The following is a 14,970-nucleotide window of genomic DNA, read 5'->3' on the forward strand; positions in this document are numbered from 1 at the left end:
AATTATACAGAAGGAATAGATGGTTTGTGTAATTATGCAAAAATGACGGGCGATTGCATAATTTGGATATAATTAGAAAACTGTTAATTCTGGACGATATTTATAATTTTTCAAATAATAAAATAATATTTATAATTATGACAAACATTAAAAAAAATTATTATAAATTACATTATTATTAAATAAAAAGGTTTAGAAAAGTGTGGTTTATTGAAATTCATCTACCCCCGAAAACAAAAGAATGTGAATATTTGTGGAATTGCAAAGATCAAATTTATTTTATATAACATAAGCGAACATCAATACAGTCTAAACAAAATTCGTGCACATCAGAGTGTGAAATATATTTGCTCTGTGGTTGATTATGTTTTATAAATTGTACATCAATAACACGACAAGTGTATTGCACTTACCATATAATTATTTCACGTTTGATTGAGTCGAATTCGAATTAAAATTTTCCGACCAGTAGACACCACTAAGGTGAAATTCAGCATAATAACTGCACGGGGCGAAGCTTTAAATTTATTTATAGATTTTATATAAAAAATGAATAAAGAAAAATTAAAACTATCGCTCATAAATTAGTTTTTTCGAGATAATATCATCGAAATTGACACTTTCTGCTTATTTGAATTTTTATAAACGATGTTGTAATTGAAACCGATTTCTAGTTTTGGACCTTTTTATTTTTTTTTTTAGGAACTTTTTTTTTAGGAACAATGACTTTTTTGTCTCACTATACAAGCTTATTGAGAACACATGTATAATATATTTTTTCATCAATTTTTTATGTTTTTTGTAAAATAATATATTTATTAATGAATAAAATTAAATATTATCATGTATGAAATTGAAATATTTAAGGCAATTAAAATCTCGGCTTGCCAACAAAAGGAAGCAAATACATTTAATAATTTCATATCACATTTTGTGATTAAAGAAACAAATATCAAGCAAATCATGAAGTACCAATTAAATTGCTCACTTTATTAAATAAATATGACAAAGTTTCACCCTACAATTACAAATAGAGGTGTGTTTTTCAATTAACACACCACTGAAAACGTAAGTGAGGACGACAGGTTAAGAGAAAGAAGACACAAGTGTAAATAATTCAAGGTACAAGTGAGGACAAATAGCATTTTTGTCCCGTAATTTAGGAATTTTACATTTTTGGTCCATCAATAGAATTATCACTTTTGATCTAATAACCTTCATAAAGTTCCCATAATACATTTTCGTTAGAAATCTAATGAAAAAGGCCACATGGTCGTTAATTTTTTAGATTGAGCACTTAATGCTTACGTGCTAAGCACATTAGTGTTATTTTTTAAAATTAAGGGACCAAAATCGATAATCTTGTAACCAATAGGACCAAAAGTATAAAGCCCTAATTTATTACGACAAAAATTGATGATTCCCCATACAAGTGAAAACACAATAAAGAAATAATTCAAGAAAGTCTCAAAATCCTGTGTATCGCAAATCAAGAAAGATCTACGGAGTTCAAGGCAAAAATCAAGACTTTCATCATCAAGAATTTCAATATTTGGATTCGAGAACAAGTCGAAAGAAGTGCGAATTAACATTATAAAGGCAAAAATCCAACTAGGTGGAAGATTGGAGCTTCAATTCCACCAAAAATATCCAAAGTTCAAGTCAAATTCTTTAAATTTATAGCAGTTAATTCAAGAACAAGTCAAATACCCTTAACTTACCTTAATTGTAGATCCAAATCAACATAAGAAAAAGAGGATTAAAACTTCAAGTTCCAAATGACTCGTGACAACAACCCTGAATCCCCAAGCAAGATAGCAAAATGGACTTTAAGCAAAACTCAAGGAAATAAACAGCAGTGTATTGTAAGCTTCAAAGCTGTAGATTCATGATTACAGTTATAATTATCCTATAAATAGAAATTTTACCAACATCACATACATAGCTTGTTTCCATTTCAACAGAAGTATTAGCAGCCAACTTTACATGCCCATGCATTAAGATGACACAAGTGCCCTAAATATGGCCTCACAATGAGCTGCCTTATAAATCAGCAGATGCCCTGCATCCGCAACCTCATGATACTGAATCCATGGGAGTCGCCCGGCTATATACCCATTCATTTCAAAACGACAAACCTTGTCTTCATATCCTTGCCACATATGGACATAGCCTTCGTTGTTAGGGAAGGGGTTGCTTATATCCGTCGGCCCAAACTCCCATCTTCCTAAACCCACCATTAGGTCACGGTACAACGACTCATGAGTACCTTGTTGCTGTACTTTGTCCTGGAAAGTGGAAAATTGATATAGGAAATGAGACATTTAGAAAGCTGGGAATGACATTACTGTCGTTTAAGTGTACCTGCTCCTCATTTTGAGGTCCATCCAAGTGTTCTAGAATCTCCAGGTCTGAGGGGCTGAAAACATCGGTCTTTCCTTCCAAGATACTCATCGATGGGATCCATTTCCGAGTCAGCCACCAGTGCAACAGCCATGGTGCATAGTGTGCGACAGTGAAAGCCCACCGGTTTTGGGGAAGCATTCCACTTAAGCCTTTTTCTGATAGCTCGGCAGGAAAGCAGCGCCACCAGTAATTAATAAGGGGAACTACGAGTGCAGCTCCTGATAACCTTTGATGTTGAAACTTCAGGATAAGTATGAATGGTTTAAAACGTTAAATTCCATGACGGAAATGTAATGGACCAAGTGTACCTATGTGGGATGTACTTTAGACAGCCGTAAACGGGATACGCTCCGAGGGAGATGCCAATCACATAAAACTTGGGCCCAAGTTGCAACTTATCAGCAAGTTCTTGAATGTCGAATGCATCACTTTTCACTGACCGTTTCGGATTTGGATCACTTTCTCCATAGCCGGCACGATCAAACGCCACAAGATATATCTGAAGCTCCTTCAGGAGTTCCTGGTGATCAGGGAGTCAAGAAAATGACTGAAAAGTCTTTCTTATATAGCTGGATCACCAGACTGGTGGATATCGTGAAACTTGAAAATATCATTTCCAACAAACAAAACCTTGTTTACCAGTATCATTTTCGCAACAAGGATTTCAAGAAAACAGGGAAATCTTGCTTCAATAGATATTGCACTAGCAAAATTTCTTACTTCAGAAATTGGCAACTTGAAGCCTTTAGAGTCACCAAAGGCATGGGAAACAATGATCTTGTGCTTGGCTTGTTCCTTGGGAAGACCTCTCTCCTTGTAGGCTAAATGCCTGCCATCACCAAGTCTGACCCTCGGAGAAGTCACCGAAGGACCGCCCGGTGAACCGCATAGTTTGGGGGAGGGAGGCCTTAGAGCTACATAAACATAGCCAAGAAAGCCCACCACTAATCCCACTGCTATATGGCCAATCATATCTGTCAAATCAAGAATTACTCCCAAGGAGTGTGTTTTGCAGATGATCCATAAAAACCCAAACAAATAATGGGTTGATGGGAATAATTCATATTGTGCAAATTAAGGAAATCTAATGCAACTTCAACTTTTACTACAATTTCAGCACATGAGTTCTTAATCAGAATTCAGCATATATACAAGAATAAGAAAATTGCCCATAGCAGAACTTAGAGGGTGTTTGGCGAAGCTTATAAGCTGCAGTGTTTCGCAATTTTTCTTTTAAATAGCTTGTAAAATCTTAAACAAGATAGTTTGCATCTTATAGTCATCGAAAATACCAGCAGCCCAAAAGAATCAAGAATTCAAGAAAAAATCAGCAAGAACAGCCATCAGCAGCCACAAGTGCTGGCGAAGAAATGTGAGGAGCCAATAAATGGAAATAAATTAAAATGAGAGGAATACCTGGTCTTGGATGAGGTGTTTGTTGTCGGTTGGCTCGGATTCGCAGCAGTGAGCCTCGCTGCCGCTCTCTCAGTCTATGCTTATGTAGCGCAGGTGACAATTATTAGGCACAACGGTTTTCAGGTCGGAAGTGCGTAGAGTGGTTGGGAGTGGCATATAATTTAAGTTTCTATTATATTTACTTAATTAAATAAGAATAATTGATTGAAACTAAATAATTCAGTTTTGAAATAAGCATATGTAAGAAATTATTAATAATTATTGTTGGGAGTTACTCCACCAATTATCTTCCTATCCCTATCAATACTCATTTCTAAGATTTTTTTAAGCATCTTCAAAGTCTTTCGTTTCAAAATTTTTGCTCTGACTATTCTGGAGTTCTTTGATATGCTTTAGGCTAGACTTACAATTAACATATCATCAACATATAAAAGAGGAAACACAAGAACATCATGATCATATTTAAAATAGGGGTAATTATTTAAATAATATCAAAAAAAAATTTATAAAAGTAACGTTGTTGTGAATTTCTTAATGAATTAGGCGGATCGTGGTGCCTGCCATTTTTATTAAAAAAAATAAAAATTTTAGAGGCACCGCGATTTCATATCACGGTGCCTTTTTTTATTTGAAAAAAAAATAAAAATTCAGTGGCCATTTTCTAGAGTTATTAATTTTATTATAAAAAAAATTATATGAATATAAGTTTTTTAAATATATTAATAATAATATAACGAGCCGCCTTTTAAAAACAACTCAATTAACTCCAAGTCGCAATTCGAAAGTGCGACTCCAAGTCGTAATTTTTTTGTATAGTTGTAAAAACTACAATGAAGTATACAATTATTCTTAACAACCCGATACCGGCACATCTGATTGTGTAGAAGAATTTCTTTGTTGGGATTGTTGCTTTGCATGCGTTTGCGCCCAATTCATCTCGTTGTAAATAATTTATAAAATTATATTATTTAATTAGTCCTTTTATTAAATATAATTTATATTGAGCGATGTAGTATTTAGCCGGAGTATTTTATGATTTTGGCTATTTATATTAATGTGCAATTAAACATCACATTTGATATAAAAAAATTATAGTTGGTTAATTAAATTATTAAGTTTGTTATATTTAATCAAATACGTATTTCTATATATTGTTGTTTAATTAAATTATATAATAACAATTATTCACAAAAAAATATTTTTTCTTCTGCCTCATTTTGGTTCAGACAACGTCGCCTTATGACTTTTCTTTATTTTATCGCACACATCCAAATTCAAATATAAAATCGTGAACTCAAACTATTGAACGGTCTCTCAAGAACATTGTTGACATTAGATTTAAGGGCAAAAGATATTTTTCGTCCCACAGCTATAGACCATTTTCGTTTTAGTTCCGTAAGTTTTTAGGGTTTCAATTTGGTCCCGTAAAATTGAAAAATTCACAATTTCAGTCCAAATTTAGCCGGAAAATTTTGTGGGTCACCGAAAAAAGTCACATGCGATGCATGTGACTTTTAAAATTAGGGGCTCGATCCTGATTGGCTGGAGAAGCTGATGTGGCGCATACGTGGAAATTTAAAAAAAAAAAAACGACTGATCTCAGAAGAATGGCAAAGGTGGAGGACGGCTTTTGTCGGATCTTTGCACAGAGGTGACCAAAATTGATGGGACTGGTCTCAAAAGATTCGCCAGAACGGGAGGCGTTCAACGTTGGTCTTCCGAGCCGGTGGTTCGTTCAGACAAAGGAGAAAACGCCGGCGGAAGGTGCAGTCGCGGCGGACGACGACTGAGATCTTCAAAACGATGGATCTTTGCACCTAGTTGATGAAAATGGATGAGACTAGTTCCATTAGAACCGCAGTGAGGAGACGAATCCAATGGTACCAATCCGCGATCGTGGGTCGTCCTGTCGCCGGCAAATCGACGGGAATTGTCCGCGACAGTCAATTTCAAAGCCCAGTCGTTGTCGTGGTCGGATCGCAAAATTGGTTGAGGGGTTTTGTTCTCCTTACTATGGGTAATCGAATGGTATATGTGGTGGCTAAAAATCCCAAGTAACGGCGGCGAAATTGAAGAGAGAAGGTGGCGGCGAATGGCGGGGATTTCACGACTTTGATTTCCCGTCGTTTTTTTTTTAATTTCCACATATGCGCCACATCAACTTCTTCAGCCAATCAGGATCGAGCCCCCAATTCTTAAAAAAGTCACATGCATCGCATGTGACTTTTTTCGACGACCCACAAATTTTTCCGGCCAAATTTGGACTGAAATTGCGCATTTTTCAATTTTACTGGACCAAATTAAAACCCTAAAAATTTACGGGAATAAAATGAAAATGGCCTATAGATGTGGGAGGAAAATTGTCTTTTGCCCTAAATTTAACCTCTCAAACCATTCTTTGGATGTCACGCCTACCAGTCCTAATAGATGAAATCTATCAGACCCCTTGTATAATTTTTCAAACAGCCTTTTTAATGCAATCAAGATGAGTTTAGATGCAACCAGTGTCGTCGCCCCAACTTTTTTTAGTTAATTTTGATTATATTAATTAAATATATCTTAATTAATTAAAAATAATTTTAAATAATTATAATAATTAAATATATACTTTAGTTAATTAAAAATAATTTTGAATTTAACAATTATAATTTTTAAAATTTTAGATTTAACAATTATAAAATTAATTTAATTTAATTTAATTTAATATTTGAATTTAAATTATAAAATTTCGAAAATATATATGATTTATTTTTATATTTTTAAATAAATATATTTAAAAAAATTATTTTTGAATAGATGAAAATGCAAAAAAAATCACTCAAAATAAATAAAAAAATATACATATGAAATATATAAATACCATGAGGGTATTTTAATAAAAAAGAATTCAAAAATAAGGTCACCAATTAAAAACCATCCTCAAAAGCACAAGGAGTGGTGTAATACATCTTCTGTTAATTACTAACGAAAGAGGTATTTTTTACTGAATTCTACAATACATAGGAGATTTTTAGCCTATTCCGAAAATACATGAAAGGTTTTAACTTTTTCAACCAAACACACGAGGATAAACAGCTCACATCTATTGCATTCATATTTTGCACGAGTTAAACATCGACTAAATAGTCTGATTCCAGAAAGGGACACAACATGTTGCATGTATATATAATGCGCCCTAATAAAAATCATCTCATGGTAGTCGATTTGGATCTTATATTTCAAATTGTATTTTAATTTTTGTATTCTTTACAATACGTACATACACATCATGCATATAACATATCCACAAATACTCCTTCAACATTGAGTGCGACAGATTCTCCAGTTCCTGTTGGTTGTGTGTGTGTGAATTGGAAACTTATCAAACAGTTGGGAAAATAAACTTTTTCTAATTCAAAGCTATAATATTACACTAATAAATTAGGAATGAGCATCGATGATTACCACAAGCTAATAATACTGACCAAGGTGCTTACAACTTCCCAGATACCAGAAAAATCAACATCAAGATTCAATACAACAGCCTTGGACCTTCTTTCGTTCCCCTAACATCATATACTGTCCAGACTTAAATGCCCAGAACTCTTGTGTATCTGCTGAACACAACCCTGCCTATCCGTGAAGCTACCGCAGTATTCAAAGTATGCAAATGATACAAATCATTTCTGTACTAAGAAAATTTCATGAAGTACTCCTACACTTCGATTAAAAGTTTGAATGTCCATAGATACTACTTTTCCTTCAAAACAAAACAAATTGCTTGACTCACCTAGCACGTCATCAAGAGGTTGCACCAGGATCACTAATCACACCAAGGAAGTCATCTTTTATGGTGCCGATACAGAACTGCAAAAGTAAGCAAAATATTTGAATTTGTGGTGTTATTGGGATTAGGGAAAACGGTTGACTGTCTGAGCGGGATGCTGTACTTAAAACAACAAGTATTAGAGTGACTGCATAGAGATTAAGCTAGACCCGGAATGAAACAACTCATAGTAACAATGCCAGTTTCAGATGGACAGACGACAGTAAATTTTATACATCAATTTAGAAAAATTACAGGCTGAAAAAGACAGCACAACAGCCCTTGAGGAACAACTGAGCGAGGAAGGTGGAGAGCCTCGAAGCAGGGATGCATGAAAAGAATTGAAGATGACACAAAAGGCAGCAATTGTATAATATATATAGCAAACCATCTCGCATTCATATATGAGCAGAACTCTCTGTCCCAATGGCCTAATCATATTCCCCTAGTAAGAGAATGGCCAACATTCTGAAAACTTGAATTATTAAGACTGATTATCTTACACCATTTTATAGTCATTGTATGAAGATTCATTATAAGCTTATCTTGCAAGGATTTAGAAATGTGTTGAACTGAAATCTTTCAGAGCAGCTTTAGCAAAAGGACAAATGCCATACAAATGTAGGACTACGCATGTAAGTCTCGTCAAAGATACTAGCCCTATGAATGTGGTGCGAAATATGGTAGTTTCTTCAGAGCTCTAATAGAATTTTAGTTGGGCATCAAGCATAAAAACAGCAGATGAGAGAGAGAGAGATTGGCATGTGCTTATAAAGACAGAGATCATACAATTTCTGTAGCATCAACTCGAGTTCCAATTATCTTCAGCCTAACTTCACTGTCTTTCTGAATTTTGACCTGTCAATGATTGGACAAAGCAATTGTCGATGTTTCTTCCGGACATTCCAATTGAAAAATGACTTGCATGTGTGCATAAGAAAAAGGAGATGAAGGTGGAAGAGGCACATACAGATCCATCTGAAGTTGTGTAGTTAGGTATATCTCCAGATTGAAACTCCATATCATCCGGTATCAACTATATAAATGAAAATAGGAATATCGTGCTTAGAGAAAAGTAAATACCTCCAGAACCTGACTCTTAAGATCAGTTACTACAACAATTTTGGCATGGCTTGCAAATGTTAATTTGTACGGACAATTAGATGTTGGCACAATTCCAAAAGTGTACATATTAAAATGTTTCTTAACCATTTGAAAGCATAATCAGGGAATAGACAATGGCGACTACTAAAGACCTTTTGGGACAAGAGACGACTGCAAAGGAGCAACTCAAGAAAGATAAAGAACTTTAAGTGCATAAAAAGATGAAAATAAAAGAAATGTAACTAGACGTATTTTGCATCTTTACTTAATTGTAAGTAATAAAAAATGTGAACAATTTTCTAATTAACGATGACAATAACCATAACCAAGTCAAATAGGAACTGCAAAGCTAACAAGGTAATATAGTTTCTAGGAACAATCAAAATAGATGGTAAATCAAAAGCATGCTACACAACCATCATATAAAAACTCGTTGGAGATGCCATATATTGAAACAAGAAAGAAGTAGTGATATTAAACTCACTTCTACAATTTCGTCACAGTATGTTAAATCACATTCATACTACTATTTTACACCCAATCCTATAAGTTGCAATGAAATTGAAAACCTTACCTCTAAATCCACAACTGAAAGGCAACTAGTATGAGCAGAAACAGAGTTTACTCTTAAGCAATAAAGGAGAATTATGCAACAACGAATTTGAATAAATATTTTCACAAACATTGAAAATATTCACTCACATGATTGGATACGAAAATTTGGACGGGCCCTGCTTCAGCAAAAAAACCCATCTGCAACGTTTCCAAACACATTCCAAAATCACAAAAGATGTACAAGACAAGCAAATCATAAAAACAAAGAAACAAAGTTCACCTTGTTAACCATTGTAACAACAGCTTCTAGAATCTCTCCCTTAAAGGGTCGAAACACAACGCACTGATACTTAACGGGAAAGGTAACAAATCCTGTGCCATCACGGATTAACCCTTTACCAACACTTTCAATACCAGTTATCGCCACAATGAAGCCATGACGACCACTGTAGAGCAATTACAATGGTGAAACAATGGACAAGTCCACAATCCTACATCTTTTATTTATCAAATAAACAATTAATTGTATCATCAAAAAGGGAGGCAAATCACTAGGGTTTCAGAACTCAATTACCTGCAAGTGCCCTCGACATCTTTCATAAGCTTGGCAACAAGCTTATCCCGGAGATCACGGCCGAAGTGGCGAGGGTGTAGCTGCATGTTCCGTTCCAATACTATGTGAAAAAACATCTCTTATCTTTTCTCCAACTTCCGCCAAGAAAATATTTCCTAAATATCTCCCTGAAACTCCAAACAAGAATCACTCCGCGAACAACTTACTTCTCATCAAAATCGAACTCCTTAAATTAGTAATTAGGTCAAAAATTACCAAAATCAAATCTTTTTGTTCGTTTCATTTCACATTCCAATCAACCCATCGATTATTATAACTTCCGAAAGAGGAAAAACAGAGCGCAAGATTAAAAAGAAAAGAAAAGGCAATTATCTATAAGCTATTTACGTGTAGATAAGAGGAGCAGATAGAACCGCGATCACCTTATGTTAAATCCTCAATTAGGGTCTCATTTTCAGACTCTGTATGAGTAGATATGTTGTGCTGAAGAAAATTTCGGACACACTTTTCAGCTCGTTAAGCAAATAATTTAAATTCTATGGTCCTATTAATCTTATTAAATATTTTAAGCAAAAATCAAATATTTTTATATAAAATAAGTTAACTTAAATTATATTTGAATAGATGAGTTTAAACTTAAAAAATTTAAAAATATATCACTATTCAATAAATTTAAAATTCATTAATCCAAATATAGTCTTCGTTTCTATTTTCTTTTTATATTTTTTATTCTACCATGAAACAAATGAAGTGGGGAGAGGATTGGCGTGGGAGGTTCTTGTTGGGCATTATTGCCCAAAAGCTTATTAGCTCATGGATCAGATGTGAAGTTTATTTATGAATTTTATGTCTAGATCAACTTGAATTGCATTTTTTATTTTTATTTTCATTATATTTAGTAAATAAATAGTTACGTACGTAAATCTTATGTCACTTATTTATTTGAGAAAAATACTTTTATACATAATATGTATAATCTTTTTTTGTCCCATAAAGAAGGGATTTTGCCTACATAGTTTACGCAATTTTTAATTTAGTCCTATTTCTTACCAAAAATTTTCAACTTAGTCCCAAATCCTATTTTCTGTCGAATTTTAACGGAAGAATGGAGAGTCCGTTATAATATGCGACCAAAATGATATCACGTAAAAGCGTGAAACTAAAAAGGAAAAGTTCCTTCTTATGATTTTTAATTAGTTTAATTAAAAGAATATTATATTTAAAATATTAATATAATTACAAATTTACATTTAAAATAATATTTTATTGTTATTAAATATCTCTATATTGTTTTAAATTTTGTTAAATTATATAATTTAACAAATCCAATATTATTAATATTATATAAAAATCTCAAATTAGTTTGTTAGATGATGGTATTATTTTGGTCCAGAATCACATATTCTCCCAAACTTAGTTCAAAAAGCCTTCAAATTCTTTTAAAAAAATTTGCAACCCAATTCATTTACAAGACAACACCTTACCAATCTTCTCAAATTCTATATCCAATTCAATCTAACCTGAATACTCAAAATTGAACCACAATGCAAACCCATCCAAATTGATGAAAACACCCTCATATTTTTCCTAGGAAAAAAATGCTATGTCAAATGGTGGGACAAAATGAACACTGAAAATTTTGAATAACCTGCAATTCTTGAATAGTTCCTACAAAATCCTGCAATATGCAAGACTAATACAATTCTTGGAAAAGAGGTCAATTCGTACGATCAATTCGTACAGTTTTTATTTTTATTTACTCCATTACCTATATATCTATATATTAATTTCCCTCCAAAGTTGTTTTTAATATCAATAAAGACACTCATATTTGAACTCAAATTTATTAGTTGAAAATATTGTTAATAATTTTTATTTTATTTAAACTAAACAGTTTAAAATAAATAAATAATATTCGTTTTGATAAATATTTTTAGTAATAAAAAATATTCTTATTCTTATTTGATAAATATCTTTATTAATAAGATTTTTAAATTTTTGATTACTAACATTATATTAGTATAATATTAATTTATTTATTTTCTAATACAAAATAAAGAGAATGGTCATTCAGTAAAATTACAAAAATTAGTATTTTCTTCTCAATCTGTTTTTCTTGTATATTTGAGATTTATCCCCTTTCAATCACACCAAATAATTTGAAGGATAAAACTAATATCTCTTCCTACCCCTCTCCCTTCCACTTCCTTTTTTCCTCTCACTTGAACCAAATGAACCCCAAAAAATGGATGATTCGACATTACATTTTGCTTTATTTCATCTTCAGCATGTAAAAAGAATTAAAAACATATAAAAATTATATCCAATCGTCTTTTTAACTTATAATCATTAATATATGTTTTTTCATTCTAACTTACCAAAAAACTAAAATTCTTTTACTTTTTTTTTTTTTAAAATTAAAAACATCCCTGTTTTCGGGTTACATGCCAGATAATGACTAAAACCAACGTACCCATATATACACACATACATACATACATCTTCAAAGTTGTGGTCAGGTGCTTCAGACACACATATGTATATAGAGAGAGAGAGATGGATGGATAGATAAATATTGGTCTTGACATACCAAAATGCAATCAGAGGCTCTTGTGATTGGGAGAGTGATCGGAGATGTTGTGGATAACTTCTCGAGCACAGTGAAAATGAGCGTTAGGTACAAGTGCAACAACCATGTGTACAATGGCCATCAGCTCTCTCCTTCCACCCTCGCCTCTACACCTAAGGTTCATGTTCTTGGTGGTGATATGAGAACTTTTTTTACCCTCGTACGTCAATCATTACTTACTCTTCTCATAACTCCGCTTCTTTTTTTTTTTTTTTTTTTGTTTTTGAAATATATAAAGATTTGGAGGCAAAATTACACTTTTAGTCATATAAATTTAGCCGTTATTTACAATTTTATTATATATCATCTATTGACTCGGCCACGATTCAAAGTTTGACAATAAATTGGTTAGAAACTAAGAGATTTGCGGATTTTCTGAACGTAAGATGCAGAAAACGTACTCTAGATCTCTATGTTATATAAAATTGGAATTTTCTTTTTTTTAAAAAAAAAAAAAAACTGAAAAGCATATGATGTAATTTAATTACAGTAAAAATACATCAAGATTTTGAATTTATAGTCCAAATTTTAAAGTTAATATATATATAGATCAACTCTCTATTTGCATCCCCATTTCAATATATATATTTGAATTACCAAATTATTTCAATTTGTTTAATTAGATCATGACAGACCCTGATGTTCCTGGCCCTAGTGATCCGTACCTCAGGGAGCACTTGCACTGGTATGATCATTTTCAGCTTTATTTTCTTTAAAATAAACAATTAATTAGGACAATTAAGCACAAAAAAGTCGAAATTGCAATAACCAAACAGGGCGCATGCATATGTTGCTTGTTTGTTTTGTGTGGTTAACATCATGAACAAAGTGTAGTTGGATTATTGGATATTGGTAGCTAGCTAGCGTGTGAGGTTGGAATTTCAGGCCTAGAACGAATATAGCATGTTACATGCATATGCACATGTAATGTCGCGTATAGTTACATGCCTTGGACCCTATACATAATAATAATCTTAGTTTTGTATATATTTTATGCAATATATATTATACCATGTGATCGTTAATTTTATAAAAATATTTTTTTATAACAAAGTTGGAGAAATTTTTCGGTGTAATAATTTAAAATAACAATCAAATTAGAAAGAATAATAAAACAATAAATTTATATAAAATGAGATAAATACTTAAATATCTAGTTACCTCAAATCCATAATCTCATACTCGTTTATGGGATTTCGATCTTTGTCACTGATTTAAAACCTCATTCATTTATCATTTTTTCCTCGCTTTTACTGATGATTTATGTTATATTTCAATAGAACTCTTTGTTAAGATAGAGGTTTTGAGCTCGAGTTTCAAATATATAATAATAATTATTGGTGTATTTCATAACATTACATATTTTAATGTATTTTATAATTAATGTAATTGATTGTTTCTAGCTTTACAAAAAAATCAAAATGCCACTCTTTATACCTTTTTCTTAATGTTGTGTGTGAAAGAGTCGTTTAGTATACTGACACATGTATGTAAATTGATATACAGGATAATCACAGATATTCCAGGCACGACAGACTCCTCGTTTGGTATGCAAATCGGGGAAAATTATTACTTAAATTAAGTTTGGTCGAACCAAATCAATTACAAAGCAAATATAATATATTTTTCATGTGATTGGTCACTTTGCCTAAATTATACACCAATTACAGGCTAAGTACATTTATAATTAATTCAGGTTCAGTCAAATCCAATTTAGGTGAATTTTTGTTGCAAACTAATTCATTTGAACAAATTAATTAATTAACTTATGGTTTATACATATTAATGAATTAAAAATTGTTGATGATGATGATGTGTATAAACGTACGTACGTACGTACAGGAAGAGAAGTAGTGAGCTACGAAATGCCAAGGCCAAACATAGGGATTCATCGCCTGGTATTCGTGCTGTTCGAACAGAAGAGGAGGATGCAGGTGCAGGGGATTGCTCCCTCAGTTTGTAGGGACGGATTTAGTACAAGGAATTTTGCGGAGGAGAACGAGTTAGGACTCCCCGTCGCTGCTCTCTTCTTCAATTGCCAGCGTCACACCGCTCCCAGAAGGCGCTAGGCCCATCATTCCCTGCATGCATGCCCACCTTATACTAATTACATATATATATATATATAAATGTATTGTGTGTTTGCCTGTACTATGATTAATGTACTATAATACACGCGTACATGGAACTCAAATTCAAAATCTTAGATCTATTAAATTAACGGATTGAATTTCCTACTTCATTTTACGTATATATATCACGTGTACAAAGATTATGTTATCAATCTTATATGAGAAAAAAAATTATACACGTGCATAGCGTGTATATGTGAAACGAAATAGAAGATGCAGTGATAATTAACCTTTACAAACTCGTTGAGATATTAAATATAAAATAATTCTAATCTAACAACTTAAATTATTAAATGAGATTATCTTTTAAGATGGTGTACGTTAAATCTTTTAAATGCTATGGTTCTAC

General features: G+C 32.6%; 3 protein-coding genes across 6 annotated transcripts; 1 reads left to right on the forward strand and 2 right to left on the reverse strand.

Annotated features, from left to right (window-relative positions):
• LOC105171048 lies at positions 1,841-3,977 on the reverse strand. The gene is made up of 5 exons (XM_011092048.2): positions 3,823-3,977; positions 3,127-3,380; positions 2,715-2,926; positions 2,365-2,632; positions 1,841-2,288 (listed from the first exon to the last, which is right to left on the reverse strand). Exons 2-5 carry the CDS (start codon positions 3,376-3,378, stop codon positions 1,998-2,000), a joined length of 1,023 nt encoding a protein of 340 aa, XP_011090350.1. The 5' UTR covers positions 3,379-3,380; positions 3,823-3,977; the 3' UTR covers positions 1,841-1,997.
• On the reverse strand, positions 7,243-10,392 carry LOC105171049 (DNA-directed RNA polymerase II subunit RPB7). Of its 4 annotated transcripts, none has more exons than XM_011092050.2 (7): positions 10,283-10,392; positions 9,861-10,027; positions 9,567-9,732; positions 9,434-9,484; positions 8,598-8,663; positions 8,417-8,485; positions 7,243-7,668 (listed from the first exon to the last, which is right to left on the reverse strand). In XM_011092050.2, exons 2-7 carry the CDS (start codon positions 9,974-9,976, stop codon positions 7,603-7,605), a joined length of 534 nt encoding a protein of 177 aa, XP_011090352.1. In that variant the 5' UTR covers positions 9,977-10,027; positions 10,283-10,392; the 3' UTR covers positions 7,243-7,602. The 4 variants fall into 4 exon arrangements, with proteins under 4 accessions (XP_011090352.1, XP_011090355.1, XP_011090354.1 ...); XM_011092053.2 differs by having other exon boundaries at positions 10,248-10,323; XM_011092052.2 differs by lacking the exon at positions 10,283-10,392 and adding an exon at positions 10,116-10,247.
• On the forward strand, positions 12,385-14,662 carry LOC105171050 (protein CENTRORADIALIS). Its single transcript, XM_011092054.2, has 4 exons — positions 12,385-12,649; positions 13,113-13,174; positions 13,996-14,036; positions 14,332-14,662. The coding sequence occupies exons 1-4, from the start codon at positions 12,455-12,457 to the stop codon at positions 14,556-14,558; spliced, it is 525 nt and encodes a 174-aa protein (XP_011090356.1). The 5' UTR covers positions 12,385-12,454; the 3' UTR covers positions 14,559-14,662.

Source organism: Sesamum indicum, linkage group LG9 (genome assembly GCF_000512975.1).
Source record: "Sesamum indicum cultivar Zhongzhi No. 13 linkage group LG9, S_indicum_v1.0, whole genome shotgun sequence".
Taxonomy (NCBI): Eukaryota; Viridiplantae; Streptophyta; class Magnoliopsida; order Lamiales; family Pedaliaceae; genus Sesamum; species Sesamum indicum.